Genomic DNA, 14,318 nt, shown 5'->3' with positions numbered 1-14,318 from the left:
CAACTATGGAAGGTTATACAAAATAGGGTCTTGAACAACAACAACAAATGTTTACGGTGGCCCTCTCTCTCTGAAAAACGTATCTTGAAGCAGACGATATGTTTTTACTTGTGTTAGGCTAGGCTACATAACTCGTTTCACTGCGTTATGCTAATGGTTGGGGCCTATAGCGCAGAGACAGTGAAATCTCATCCAGGCACTTTTCTGAGGGAGATGTCATTTCGCAGGGAGGACACAATGACGAGCTCGGGAGTGACAGAGCTCTGATCTCCGCGATAGGGAGATAGCCACCTGATTTAAAATGGTTCGCTTGTTCCCCTTAGTCACTCGATCAGCGTGTGAACTCTTCTTATTTACAATCAAATGCAGTTCAGAACAGCATACCTCCTACCCCCTCTGTCTCTTTGCCCTATATTTAACTAAACCCTGCAACAGGTGCAGCTCCCCAACCCCAATAGTGTAGACCTTTATAACACATTAATTAATAGGGCATCATTATTATTCACTGTCTTATGAGTAAAACGTAATGTTGTGTTTGCAACAGTGGACGTTTAAGAAACGAAAAAAAATACATTATGAGAAATATATGAATAGCCTAATGTTTCCCAGAAGTGAGTGTCATCCTCTCCCAATCAGGGCGCTGTTTACCCCAGACTCTTGTCGCATCTGAGTCATGCCTCATTATCAGTCACAGAAAAACGCCTTGGAGGTCTCTAGAGACTTTTTTTAATAGACCCACTTTTCCATTCCAGAACGGTTTCGGCAGAACGGTATGAGAGAGACCATTCAAAAACGGAGAGCCACAGAGCAGTTTTGTGTCTTATAATTAGGGTGATGCAATCCATGGAAATGTATGGATTCAGCATAATCGACTTTCCAGTACTGGTGGTAGTGATAGAATAGGCAAGCAGTTGGAGGACATCATTTACTGTTGGAGGGAAGTCATCCGTAATTTAGTATATTTAAACACAACCATTTTGAAGTTATAGAGGATATTTTTTCGATTGTGTCATACACTCACATAATCTCACACTGGGAGGAATAATTCTGCTGTTGTTTATTATTAAGACCAATAAAATGTCATTTTTTATGTCAGAGCAGGCCTACTTATTTTAGTTTTATCTAACACATTTATGTATCTAACTCTACTGAATAGGCTAGGCCTACTTAAATCATGGTTTCCAATATCGGTATCCAATATTCTCGTTTTCCTATTGGGAAAATGTGTGCGTTTTTTTAAATATGTAGATATGTGATCATTTTAGTTGTTTTGTCAACAAACCCACGTGCTCAAGGCGAGTAGTTCTCCAACTTCCATTGAAATGACTCGGGCATCATGTCTAGAGAAATATAAAGGGCCGTTGTGGGGCCCTTTCAGTGCTCAGACAAACTTTGTATACCCTTTATTCTAAAGCATACAGAAAATGAGCCGCTAGCAAACGAGCTGTGTCGTAGATGTATTTCCAGAAACAATCTCGATCTGACACAGGGATAAACAACACATTGATGAAGTTGGACAAGGCTAAACTTTTCTAGGCCTACAGTGCAAACTGTTTGCCTAGCTACATGTCTGTATGTTTATATTGAATGATTGAAATACTGTATCTAATGATTCAAATTTTTTTGAATTTCTTACTGATTTGTCTAGAATCCCGAAACGGTCTTTCCTAGGTGTTTATAATGTGATCGTTGATCAATATGAGGTGCATGAAGCCTGAAATCGTGAAGGAATTAAGTAAACAATGAGACCTGCTGTTGGGGAAGTCAGTGCATTGTTGTCGACAGAGGGTTATATAATACAATTGCCACTACTGGGAAATGACAAAGAAGTTCCCGTTTCGTCTGCTAAATATTTACCCAAAAGTGTCGAATGTCATATATAGGCCTACAATGTAACATATATGATTGTAGAAAGATTTGGAATAAACATAACACTTTTCACAAGATAGAACTAAATGTTACGTTTTTTATTGTATGATTGTGTAAGACATGTTATGACATTTTATATTTTATATGAATAGCTTTATTGTTCATTAGTTGGTAGTCCTGTCATATAACTTTTTTAGTCTAGTAGGCCTAACGAACTTTGTTTGAGTCAGATGCAACATTCAGGCCCTCGGTGTCTCTGACAAAACTAAATAAGTTAACAGGTTAGTCATATTTGTCACCATTTGAGGCTCGTTGGCTAAACCTGTGCTTAAAAGGGGCTAAATTCAAGATATTAGGGGTAAGAAAGTAAAAAATCCCCCCCCCCCACACACACACACACACCCACACACAAACACACACACACACACACAATTCTTAGAAATTGGTATGTCGAAAAATAACTTACAAATGAAAAGTGAACAAACTACTTTTTTGTTGTAAGATTTAATCATGCATATTGTTCAGCTATGTTATTTATTAGGTTTGCAAAAGCAAAACCTAATCACAACTGTGTTTGGTTAAAGGTCTGAAGGCAAGTATCAACACAGCAGCACAACTATTAAAAGCTGTCTGAAACAGACGTTCTGCTCACCACCCCGCGCACTCAGCTCCTCGCCTAGTTTTTATCCCAGGCTGTCAGTGGTCCATAAAGCTCGAGCTTGATCTGCATCTTACTGCACACCCCTGCTGGCTGCACCGCTGCATCAAAACATATATTGTTTTAGGCATAGGGTGAACAGTCCAATAACTGGAAACGCAGAAACACTTGTCCGACCAAAGTTGCGCATGAATAAACTTTGTTTCCGCACAATAACATCCTAACCAATAAAGTTCTACGCTTTCACTTTTCGACACGATTAAAATGTATTCAGCCTATCGTGTAGTATTCCGTCATCACCGCTTGCCTGTCAGACTGCTGTATACATGTGTCGGTAAAGACCAGTAGCCAGACAGATACAATGTCCCTGAAATGAAAGTATTCCAAGTCCGCTCAGCCTTATTTCCCTTTACACAATGACAATGTTGACAATCAAGAAATATATATTTTTTACTTTAGCTATAGGCAACCGTTTAAAGTTTTCGTTTAGACTCTTTGAATGGGAAGGAGACAGTGGGCAGTACAGTGCAAATAATGTTAATGTTTCCCTTCCTAGAATAAAGGAATTCGAGTCACAAATGGTGAAAGCTAGAACGGACAGTGGACGTGTCGTCTGCTCTATGTTCAATATCTTTGCTGTTCACTTGTAGTGGCCATGCAGCTTTTGAAATCTCCACAATTAGATGTGCATTGTTCCCTTCCCAACAACACTGCACAGAGAAAAGGTATTCACTGTCAGAGCCAATCCAGCGAAGCGTTTGACGTTATTAAAAAATAAAGAGATGGTGATTTATATTGTTGTTCAGTAAAAGGGCCAATTATCAGCTTATATCCCGTCATTGCAAGTGTATTAACTTAGTTAGTTATAAAACAATGTACATTTAAGTTTGAGATGCCACTTCTAGCATGCCCCTCTCTAAAAACCGGCCCCATAAATGGTTTGTGAACTATGATAAGCGGTGACATGCTTCATCATAAAAAGCATAATCTTCCAATATTATAGCAGTTGGTTTTTTTTTTTACTGCATCCCATCATTGGAAGAGCATTCAATGTGCTGTTAATAACCTGATTAGTGCAGATATGTTCAATTCAATCAGCAACAAATTCTCTCAACTTCTCCCTCAAAAGTATTAGTTTGATATTTTTATATTAAAACACAAAACAACTGGAGTCACTGAAATAGTGAAACTTGAGAGACCAACTGTTGTATCTTATCAGAGCTACGTACCGCGGTTTGGTTAGAATTATAGGCAAGTGCCAGCGGCCTCCATAGCAACTTGAGTACAGTGGTATATTGTATTTACTAGCACACTGGTAGGCTACTAATCCATTGAACTGTCGTCCCTGTTCTAATCCCGTCTCTCCTAGAAACCAGAATATGTAATGAGTTTAGGGCCGCTGTTTTACCATTTAAAATCCACCATCAATCAAATTAGGGTGTGTCCACAATCGAAAACAACTAAATGTCCATGGTGATGGTTATGAAAAAGAAGGTTCGACATTCTACTATTACTAACATCACACTGGGCACAGACATCAATTCAACGTCTAGTTTTGATTGACATTTGGTTGAGTTGTTAACTAATGTGAATTCAACGTGAAATCAACAAAAAATGTCACCATGTAATTGGATTTTGTTTAAAAGTTGGCTGAAAAGAAGACGAAATTCCGTTACATTGATTACTTTTTCCGAATCCAAATCAGTCTTCTACGTCAATTCAACGTCATCACATTTAATATTTTTGTTGTTGAAATGACGTGGAAACAACGTTGATTCAACCAGTTTTTGACCAGTGGGATAAGATCACACCACATCAATCAAACGGAAATAACTTGAAGAATGTTTTCAAATAATGTATGATGTTCTCAAAGCACACATTTGCATATGGCTATAAACCTTTAATTATCAAACATGAGTGATAAAAACAGAAAAAGTGATCATTAACAATCTTGAGAGTCATTCGGTCCCGCGCTTGTGTAGGCTATGTCGGTATATCTGCTGGCGAGCTGGTAAAGCCTGCACTGCTCTGAGAATGTATGAGAGGCGCAGAGATGATGGCATGCTGGCTGACAGTGTGTGGTCTATTGAACAGAATGCGCATTTTGGCCGCGCAGAGAGACCCCCATCCCCCTGCTTCCCTGCACCTGCACTGGATCAGGGAGCGACTGCCATTCACCCCACGAGAGACTTAAAATAGATGGCATATCTGACAGATTTCAATTCAACGAATCTCACAATGCTGCATCCCCCCACAGAAAGCCGTCCACTACAACCCCCAACTCCTCAAACTACAGCAGAGAAAGCGAGAAAAGTAATTACTATAGAGAAAAGTAGTTTTCTTTACAGTGTAGCTATTAGTTAGAACCTTATCAATGGATAGTCCCAATGATGTGCGTAACGAGACATAATATTTTCCAGCAGAAATAGCCTAATAAATTCGTAAAAATATCAACAACAATACAACATCAACAATACTAATAAGTAATCAAATATAATCTTTCAAAATCTATTATGCCACCAATCGAAATAAAGGTGTAGGCAAATAGTAATACGCGTAGGCCTTTTCTTGTTGTCTATGCAATTACTTTAATCCAGATGTTTTATTCAATACATAATATGTTATAAGAACACACTCGCACGTGGTATGTCCAATAAAATATTACCCAATGAGAAAATGAAATACTCTATTTACCAATCTAGTACATGTGACGTCATTACTCCGTACTATCAATAGGCTAAATCTGGTGACTGATTATGGGTTGGATTGGAAGCCTAGTTGGCGACCATTACTTGTGCGCATATTCCACTACCTCTGGATCAGAGAACACTATGGGACACATCTCTCACGTTTGTATATAATTTATCAAACGATACACCTTTTATTAACTACAAAAGTTATATAGCCCTACAAATATAACATAGCCTATATCGTATTAAATATGGAGGAGGTCTCTTGCCGTCTTCCTACCCATATGAATGAGATCTGGACACTAGAGATTAACATGTGTTTATACACGTTGGGCCCTCATATGTTATGATAATTACTATCCAGGAAGAGCGTGTCATTTCACAAAGATATCAAAAGATAATATCTGAGGGGTTTTACTATGAACAAAACATAGCGCGCTTACCACCTGTTGCTGTCCAAATAGCTGCGGCAGACTGGGCGGACGGCCGTAGAGCAAAACCAGGCCTTTTGGAACCATTGGGTCCTCTTCTTATACAGTGCTGTTATCCTAAATCACACAAAACGATATATTTAGTTGTCAATGTTTTACGAGTGCCTATATCCAAGCATATGGGGGCCTACGTCCAAGCATTCAAACATGAGAGGGTTGAACACCAGCCATTAGGCGCTTTGAGATTAAATCACGCAATTGAAAATAATTTTAAACACTCCTCTTTTATACTTTCCTCCTACTGTGGTGAGCCAACAGGGGGATTCCTTGACTGATTACTGCTCCTCCAGGGAATAGAAAAAGCATTATATCCCTTATTCAACGTGTAGAAGACGAGAGTCTCTCAATGGAAGTCCAACACAAAAGTCTCAAGTTCAATAGGTCCAGTAGCCTAATATAGTTCATGCCCTGTACCTTATCACAACTACAGGGAATATAGTTGACACCTCACTACAAAAAAACGTGCTCCGTTGATTTTTTCATGCATGTTTTTCACTTACGTGTTTGCAATAGACTTTAAAGGTAAAATGCATATATGCTATCAAATGTTTATTTTCTCCCATTCCCCCCCAAAACACTAATGAAACTACAGCTAAACGCTCATGCTTCAATATTTCACATATGATGACATGGGCCAATCCTGCTTCCAGTAAATTAAAATAAAAGCCCTTACACACTCGACCTTTAAAAATCCTAGTTTATGAAACATGTTGAGCTATTACAACCAATTCTACTGCTTGTATAAATAATTAATTGAACCACTGCTCCCTGACCCCTTGAAAGTCCGGTAGGGACACGTTTGTCGAATAATACTTTGAAATGAGCCCTCGTCAAATATTCATTTAGCGGTTAATGTGAGCTCCTCTCCCCTGAGACCTAGTGTAATAGAAGCTTCCCAGCCTTGGCAAGCAACAGTGCAAATCTACCTCTACAGTTCAGGAAAAAATAATTGTTTAACACCCACAGATTTAAAACGTTGTTATATTCAACACATAACCTCATCTAGGGCTTTTTGTTTTGAAACAACAGATGACAGTGCGAACACTTCAGGAAGGATTTTTTAAAGGTTTGCCCATCGACCCATGGACATGAACTGTGTGAACCGTGGTTATCTTAAAAATCTCAATTTGAATAAACGGTGAATTCAATGGCCACTCGAAGATGGAGCTACAGTATTTAGGCATCTGAGTGAAAATTATTTGAGCTGTTGGGTCTTTTGATTCTTTGCAAAAATACGTTCCATTTGATTTAATTATTAAACAGGCTACATTTAGTGTAAGACGGTCGAACAATTTGATACTAAACGAATAATCAAATTAATATGGAGCGACGTGAAAAATGCTGTTGATGTGGTGCATGCATGCTTTCAAGACAAGTAGCCCTATAGGCGTGTAACAATATGCCTATTTCTAATATAACATATTTGTTTCGTTGTTGCTCAGTGGGTGTATTTATATTCATATATCAAGAGCCTTTCATGTTATTACATTTTAAATGATCGATACTACAAACATGCCTTTAAAATCCAGGCGCTCAAATGGACTGTCTCAACGTTAATGTAGTCACATTCAAACTTTGTTTTCTGATCCATGAGAGGTAAACTTATTTCAAACCAGTATAGGCCTGTTTTAAATAATATGCATGCCCCGAACAAACCTGTTCTCAATTTGAATTATAATTAAAATAAATCAAATGATGAGTGTATTGATTATGTAAAAAATATAAAATGAACGAATACCTTGGTGAGAATCTTGAACATTTTGGGCGAATAATCTTCACCTCAAAGCATTGGTTTACAGGCAACAAACTTTGCACGGTAGTCCTTCGTAATCCTTAGGCGCATAGCTCCTTTCACAAAAAAAATAAAACGTCGTTAACCTGAGTCTTAATCATCTAAAGATTAAAAATGACAAATGCATGCATGCTTGCACATGGACACAGAAGCAACCACACAATACAATTATTTGCTATGATTTTGTCTTTGTTGATAGTTATGATGAAATATGATTTCAGATTTAGCACATTATAGCTTTATTTTATTCCTGTTTCCTTGGATTGTAAAAACAAAACCGATATAATAAATATGACAGAATATGAAAGGCTATCAAGTTCTTACATATTATGTGATTAATAAATATTGACGCAACATGAATAATATAAATGCAATACAAAACATGAACAATCCACAACAAATTGAGTGTGGATGACAATCTTATCTAATGAATTAAATGATAAATAAAATCAAAACTCATACAATTTCAAGTATCCAAATTTCAAAAATTTATTCATTTCAAACTGCATATTGAAAAAACTCAGCTGAAATTGAAACTGTTATAATGATGATATTAGTTCGAATATATATATACATGAAGTGTTGGCAGCTGCGTACAGGCCAACATTTAAAATACAACTACGGGAATGAAATTTGAAATAAAAACTTAAAATATCACAGTAAATATACATAAATCGTACAAATCATTAGAAAATAAAGAACACAAACTTTATACCTCTAACAGATGAAAAGTGGGAGACAAAATATAAATTAACAATTATGCTTAACCTGCAAGGAAAGGTTTCCGCTTCTTCTTCTTTTTTTTAAGGAAATTAAAATGGTTTAGTACTAATGACCCTCAAGGAGAAACATTTACCTGCTTTGCTTTTTCTACCGCTATTCCAATGTTTGCAGTTTTATAAGCATCTTGAACTCAATTTCAATTCTGCCATTTTCTTTGCTGCAGACTTTCTGATGATAAAAATGTAACCTCTTGTAGTTTACAAACATTACATCTGATTGTTATGTTTCTTTGATAAATACTGTACAAAGGGTGATTGCAATAATAAAACATCTGATTGAGACTCTCCCACTTTCTACTTTCCAAACTTATACATAATTGAAAAACTTTTGCAGAGTTCCTACCGTTCCTCTAGAACTTATCTTTAGAATAGAAAGACAAACACGTTTTATGTTCTTTCCTTGAGTTCTATACAACATTTCCCACCCCAAATTTTCTGTACAAAAATAGTCCAGAGTAGTCCAGTTTCTCTTATAAAAGTTAATTTACATATGTGATAATGGGAGTGTGCCATTAATCGTCGTGCCGGGTACAGGTGCGCTCTGGTAATGTTGGGACATGTGGAGTCTGCTTTGAGCAGTTTGCTCCGGCACCTCAGCGCCGGGTAAGTACATACTGATCATGTCCCGTAGGTCTCCTGTCTGACATGGAGCACCCCTGGAGTGAGACGACGATGTGACTACGGGGGGACTGGAACTGGACTCTGACTTGACCACCGAACCCATGGAGCCCAGAGTCATTCCAGGAGTGCTCTGCTGTGAGTAGGACATGCTATACGTGGGTGATCCGTTCATGTAGGTCTGGGAGTTAGTCATGGAGTTGTACTGAAGTGCGCTCATGTCATAGCGGTGCATTTGCTGCATCTGCGCGTTGTTGTGAGCGTTTAAACCAGGGTGCTGCCCGTAGCCAAGCTGCTCCTGCATCATGCCATAACCTCCATTTGTCCAGCCGTTCATATGTGCGTAACTGTCCATCCTTTGATTAACACCACCACCCAAGCCTCCCCCTACACCCACTCCCGCGCCCATGCCATTGCCGCCCGGTGCAAGAAGCCCACCTGGCAGAGTGTACTTGTCCTTCTTCATCAGCGTCTTGGTTTTCCTCCGGGGTCGGTATTTGTAATCCGGATGTTCCTTCATGTGGAGAGCCCGGAGACGCTTCGCTTCGTCAATGAAAGGTCGCTTTTCGCTCTCAGATAGAAGCTTCCACTCGGCCCCAAGTCTTTTGCTTATTTCCGAATTGTGCATTTTGGGGTTTTCCTGTGCCATCTTTCTTCGTTGTCCCCTCGACCAAACCATGAAGGCATTCATGGGTCTCTTGACTCGGTCCGGGCTGTTTTTCTGGTTGTTTCCAGATGAATTTGAATTCCCAGTACCCCCAGAATTTGTCTGGGGTGCGGGGGGTTTCAGTTCAGTTTCCATCATGTTATACATTATTAACAGATTTTTATTAAATTTGCCCGACCAATTGAAAAAGTCCAACTCAAAAGGTAGTTAGCTGGAGTTACCTTGTCGTTTTCAGTAACTTTGTAGAAATAGTAAACGTCTTTTTGCTTTGAGCCAGTAGGTCCTGTTGTGTCCACAAACTTCTCTCTTGGTCTCAAAGAATCAACAAACTACTTTTCCCTCTCCGCCAGAGCCTTGACAACTCCTGATACTTTTTGAACAAGTTAATAGACAACCATTCATGTGATGAGGGCTGTCAGGGAATAAATGCCTTTTTACCTGACCAATCACAGAGCGACTGTTCCCTCGGCCAGGATTGTGTCTTTTATTTAGCATAAAGGGGCGGGGTTACTTGCGGTCAGTGGTGGAGCACTGAGGCAGAATCTGCTGTTATCAACCAATAGGCCTAAGCTATATATTTATTATTGAAAGTGCTTTAAGTGGAAACATTTCACTAGGATGGCAAACTTTAAGTGCTTCCTACTGAAAATCGAAGGATTACAAGATCCAGAAATTATACAGTAGGATACATTTAATTATGTTGTTAGGTAAACAGCATATTGGACCAATTCAGCTGTTTCAATTTATATAGGCTATTATTTTAAGCCAATATTAAAAAGTTGCTGAGAATAATAAATAGCATTTTAAACTTAATTAGATAGTGTATCTTTACTGAATCAAATGCAAATATCTTTATATCATGTTTTCTATTTGTAGGCTATATCCTGATTTTTTAAATGTTCAACGACTAAACAGGGGCAAAGCAAATGGGGGCATAAATCAATCAAAACTTAAACATACAAATATCCTGGCCTATATTATTCTATCAAGTTCGCTTAGAACAATCACTTTATTACCATTAGGCCATAGTAACAGTTGTAGTAATAGTTGTGAATGTGGAGGTCTAGTTGTAGAGGCTATAGCCATAGGGGTGATGTTATTCCTTTTCTGATAGTAATTAGAAGTAGTGTAGCTATCCATGAAATAAATATTAGTGTTTTCAGTTAACTTAACATAAAAGGAACCGATCAGCAAGTTCAGCTCGGTTTTTACATTGAAAAGGGGATAGGTAATCTTAGCTGTTTCCCCATTGTTAAAATGGATGAGCTTCACTTGAACTGAAGTTGAATGCCAAAAGAAAACGGAGGCAAGCCCATCACAAATAAGTTGCCTAGTTTTGTTTCGGGTGTTGTCAGCACATAAGCCTGAACAAAAACATGACTACATATAGCCTAACTTCCATTCCTTTGTTGTTGAAATTCACTTAGTCGTAGGACATTTGAGTAAACAAAAAAAGTTCACTCACTAACAATATGACCAAGAGTGGTCACTACTTCAATGACAGGCCAAAATAACATGCAATTTTGCGCATAGGTTTTCAACCCATAACATCAACAATTGGCATTGTTAAAACTCCTATAGGATAGATAGATACATGTTTTAAATAGGCCTATACAATTGTTTTTGTTTGTTAATGATCTGATGGTTAATTTACATTGTAAATGTGAGCTATGAAAGATGATAGAATATGAGAAGCAAAATACAATAACAAGCCGCTATGTATCTTGTAAAAGCACGTGTTTATACATATATAAATTCACACATAAGCTATATCCAAAAGGTTAGGCGTGAGCAACACAGACAGATGAAGCCACGTTGTTACATGCCTTCAGCGCCGTCTGCTGGCGAAATAGACAATAGCAATAACACATTTATGAACCTAAAAGGTTTCATGGAACACTGTTATAGCCTAATACACTTATATATTCTGTTGTGAACTATAATAATATAACTTGTATAAGCTACCAACTACATGTTTAGTTTACTGATAATACCTTTTCATTTGTAGGCTACATTCCCTCTTATGGTAGAACATTTGGCTATGAATGATGCTGTAGATCCTGGAAAAGCATCAGATAGGCCAATACATAAATGTATCGAGAATCTGGACACTGTATAGACTGTATTTTTAGATCACATTTTTGTGAGCGTGTGCTTACAAAATCTTAAACATTTCAGTGATATGCATCAACAATGCTTAACCTATAATATTACATTAAATTATATTTTAAATCAAATAATTATAGGCCTCTTTTGTATATTTCATCAAACCCAACATCACTACTTATTTAAATGTATATAGAAATTGATACATAGTTTATTACCACCATATTGAAAAGTTTAACATTTGAGTAATTGGGTGAGATGTGGCGATAAGGTTACAGCAGAGCAGACCATTATAATGCAAGTTGGAAATAGCCCTCTCCTCTATCTGCATATGGGTGTGTTCCCCGCTATTTGTAATCTGCTTATGATAATGTGAAAGAAACAGCGGGAGTCTGCAACATCATGAAGAATACTTAACAGGAGTTTCCCTGCATTTGTAATTAGCAAACCGACAACTAACAGAATTGCGGGCAAACCTCATTTGACCACTCTTGAGACCAAACCAACCTTTACTTCTGTTTGCAGCATATAAACCATATTTGCAATGAAGGCTGGACGGAGCAAAAGACATGATAACAAATGTATAGGGTATTTTATTTATGTATAAACTAAAAAAGAAAAGCACTGCAATTCATGTCAAATTAACTTTGACATTTATAGTAAGCGCAAACATTAAATTCAGACCCATCCCTATCAACTCTTGAACACAATGAGTGTGAAAATGTCTTAAAGAGGGAATTTGTTATAGATTGTAAAGCCTTCCGTTCTCAAAAATGTAGTCACTATTGCTCCCTTTCAAAATTGACACCTCACCCGATAATAAAACAAGCCTGCCATAATAACCCTTAGGCCTATAGCCTAACTCATTACGCAATCTCCCATCACACTTTCTCCTGAAAAATCAATATTTACTCAATATAATCCAACATAACCAAACCAGCCGTGATATTACTAATTGGATGTAATATGTTTATTTAATAAATTGGTTTACTTTTTCAACAGATCCTTCCTTTTCTCAGCGAGAGAGAGAGCGGAAGAGAGAGAGACTTCAGGTAAGAAAATATATAGAATTATGAATCTCCAAGCTTCATATTATTGTCCACTAGGGGCCGTGCCAGTGATTGGAGAGCAGTACACCACAGAAAATATTACCTTCTGAGCACTCAATACATATAGCCTATGAAATACCAATGGGACAGGGAGTGGACGGTTAAAAAGTGCAATTTTGAAACGAATATTCTTAGACTTGCTTAGCATTAGCAAAACAATATTTGTATGATTTTTCTCTAATTTGGTATATTTTTTATTAACTCCAAACTCGAAATCAGTATTGTAGGTATAGAGTCAGAAATGTATAAATCTATTTTAAACATTTACTTTGGACCAACCCTTTTTCAATAGGCCTATTTATGATTGACAGCCTAATCTCAGCAAGTTCGCCAGAATAGTTCATATCCAAATGAAACAATCTTGAAAATGATTGAGAGCAGTGTTTGGGCTAAAGATCAAACATTACTTCTGCTGAGAAATAAGGAGAATTTCATAAATCTAACAAAATGTCCCCAAAATATAATTGGAACATTCTAAACCAGTCTACAAAAACAAAACATAGCCAGCAGCCTACAAAAGAAACAAACCAAAAAACACTTACACTTTGGATTGTTAGGCTATAATAGAAAATCTACTTAAAATCTAATGTTTGCGGGTGTTGAGCAAGTTTTAAATTATGTCCGAGACATCAATGGAAAAAGAACCCACGAACCACTGAAGCTCATAATGCGATACTCTCACACTGCTGTGCACTGCATTCGCGCACTCTAGACTGCAATGCTACTTACGTGCCAGTTTGGGTGTTGTCCTCATCTTTGGGTGATTGGCAGAAAAGAGGATGGAACATCATCTGTCCGATTCAAGAACCACTCTTCAGCCGCCGGAGAACTCTCTCTCGCTCGACCGAAACAGCTGTATGCTCTCTGGGCATCTCTCCCTCTTTACTAGCCCCCTAGTCCGCAGAGTTTTTACAAGAGCCAGTGCTCCTACTTCAGCGTACTGCCGCTCATGCTCCTCGCTGAACGCTGGTCCTTTGCTAGCTACCCCTGTAAGAAGAAAAGCCGTTTATGGCTACACACAATCTGAAAAGGGGCCGATTTAAAACGAGAAGAATGCATCAAGAACAACAAAAGTCAGTTATACCAAGTCTGCTTCACCCCCCCCCCCCCCCCCCCCCTTTACACCGCACATAATGAGAAGCCAAAGCTTTATATTTTTTCAGTGGGTATTCAGAGATAATTTGAAGCCATTGTTTCTGGTACAGATGGTTCTTTTTAATACAATAACACTGCTCTTTGTGAATTCTACCCACTATAAAAATCTAAAGCGTTCTCCTGAATAACCATTTTGTTCTCGCTTGTATAGGGCCAACAAAAGCTGCCGTGAGGTAATGGGCTTGGTTTATTGAAAGGCATAGAATAGGGATTTGATAAAGATTTTTTTCTTTGCAGAATGTAGGCGTCATTGTAATGTAAAGAGAAACTAGTTGAATAAAATGTTAGAAATAGGTTGGTTATTGTTATTATTATTACTAACATACATTCCCCAAAATGACCGTTCACAAGCGGAATCCTTAAACTGCACAGAAAATGGAG

At 37.9% G+C, this 14,318-nt stretch overlaps 1 protein-coding gene and 1 long non-coding RNA gene across 4 annotated transcripts in view; both read right to left on the bottom strand.

The window, feature by feature from the left end:
- LOC139410179 (uncharacterized) overlaps positions 1-13,806 on the bottom strand; it is a 28,794-nt gene extending 14,988 nt beyond the window's left edge. For 2 of the 3 annotated variants that reach the window (XR_011634458.1, XR_011634460.1), the window contains exons 1-3: positions 13,512-13,806; positions 7,447-7,556; positions 5,661-5,765 (exon numbers count right to left, since the gene is read on the bottom strand). This is a non-coding gene — a long non-coding RNA (uncharacterized lncRNA). The remainder of the gene's footprint in view (positions 1-5,660; positions 5,766-7,446; positions 7,557-13,511) is intronic. The other variant, XR_011634459.1, reaches the window with a different exon arrangement.
- On the bottom strand, positions 7,955-9,944 carry LOC139409255 (SRY-box transcription factor 2). Its single transcript, XM_071154140.1, has one exon. The coding sequence runs from the start codon at positions 9,712-9,714 to the stop codon at positions 8,767-8,769; it is 948 nt and encodes a 315-aa protein (XP_071010241.1). The 5' UTR covers positions 9,715-9,944; the 3' UTR covers positions 7,955-8,766.
- Positions 13,807-14,318: the final 512 nt, after the last annotated feature.

Source organism: Oncorhynchus clarkii, chromosome 5 (assembly GCF_045791955.1).
Source record: "Oncorhynchus clarkii lewisi isolate Uvic-CL-2024 chromosome 5, UVic_Ocla_1.0, whole genome shotgun sequence".
Classification (NCBI taxonomy): Eukaryota; Metazoa; Chordata; class Actinopteri; order Salmoniformes; family Salmonidae; genus Oncorhynchus; species Oncorhynchus clarkii.
The sequence above is the reverse complement of the archived record's forward strand: the minus strand, read 5'-3'. Positions and strand labels throughout refer to the sequence as shown.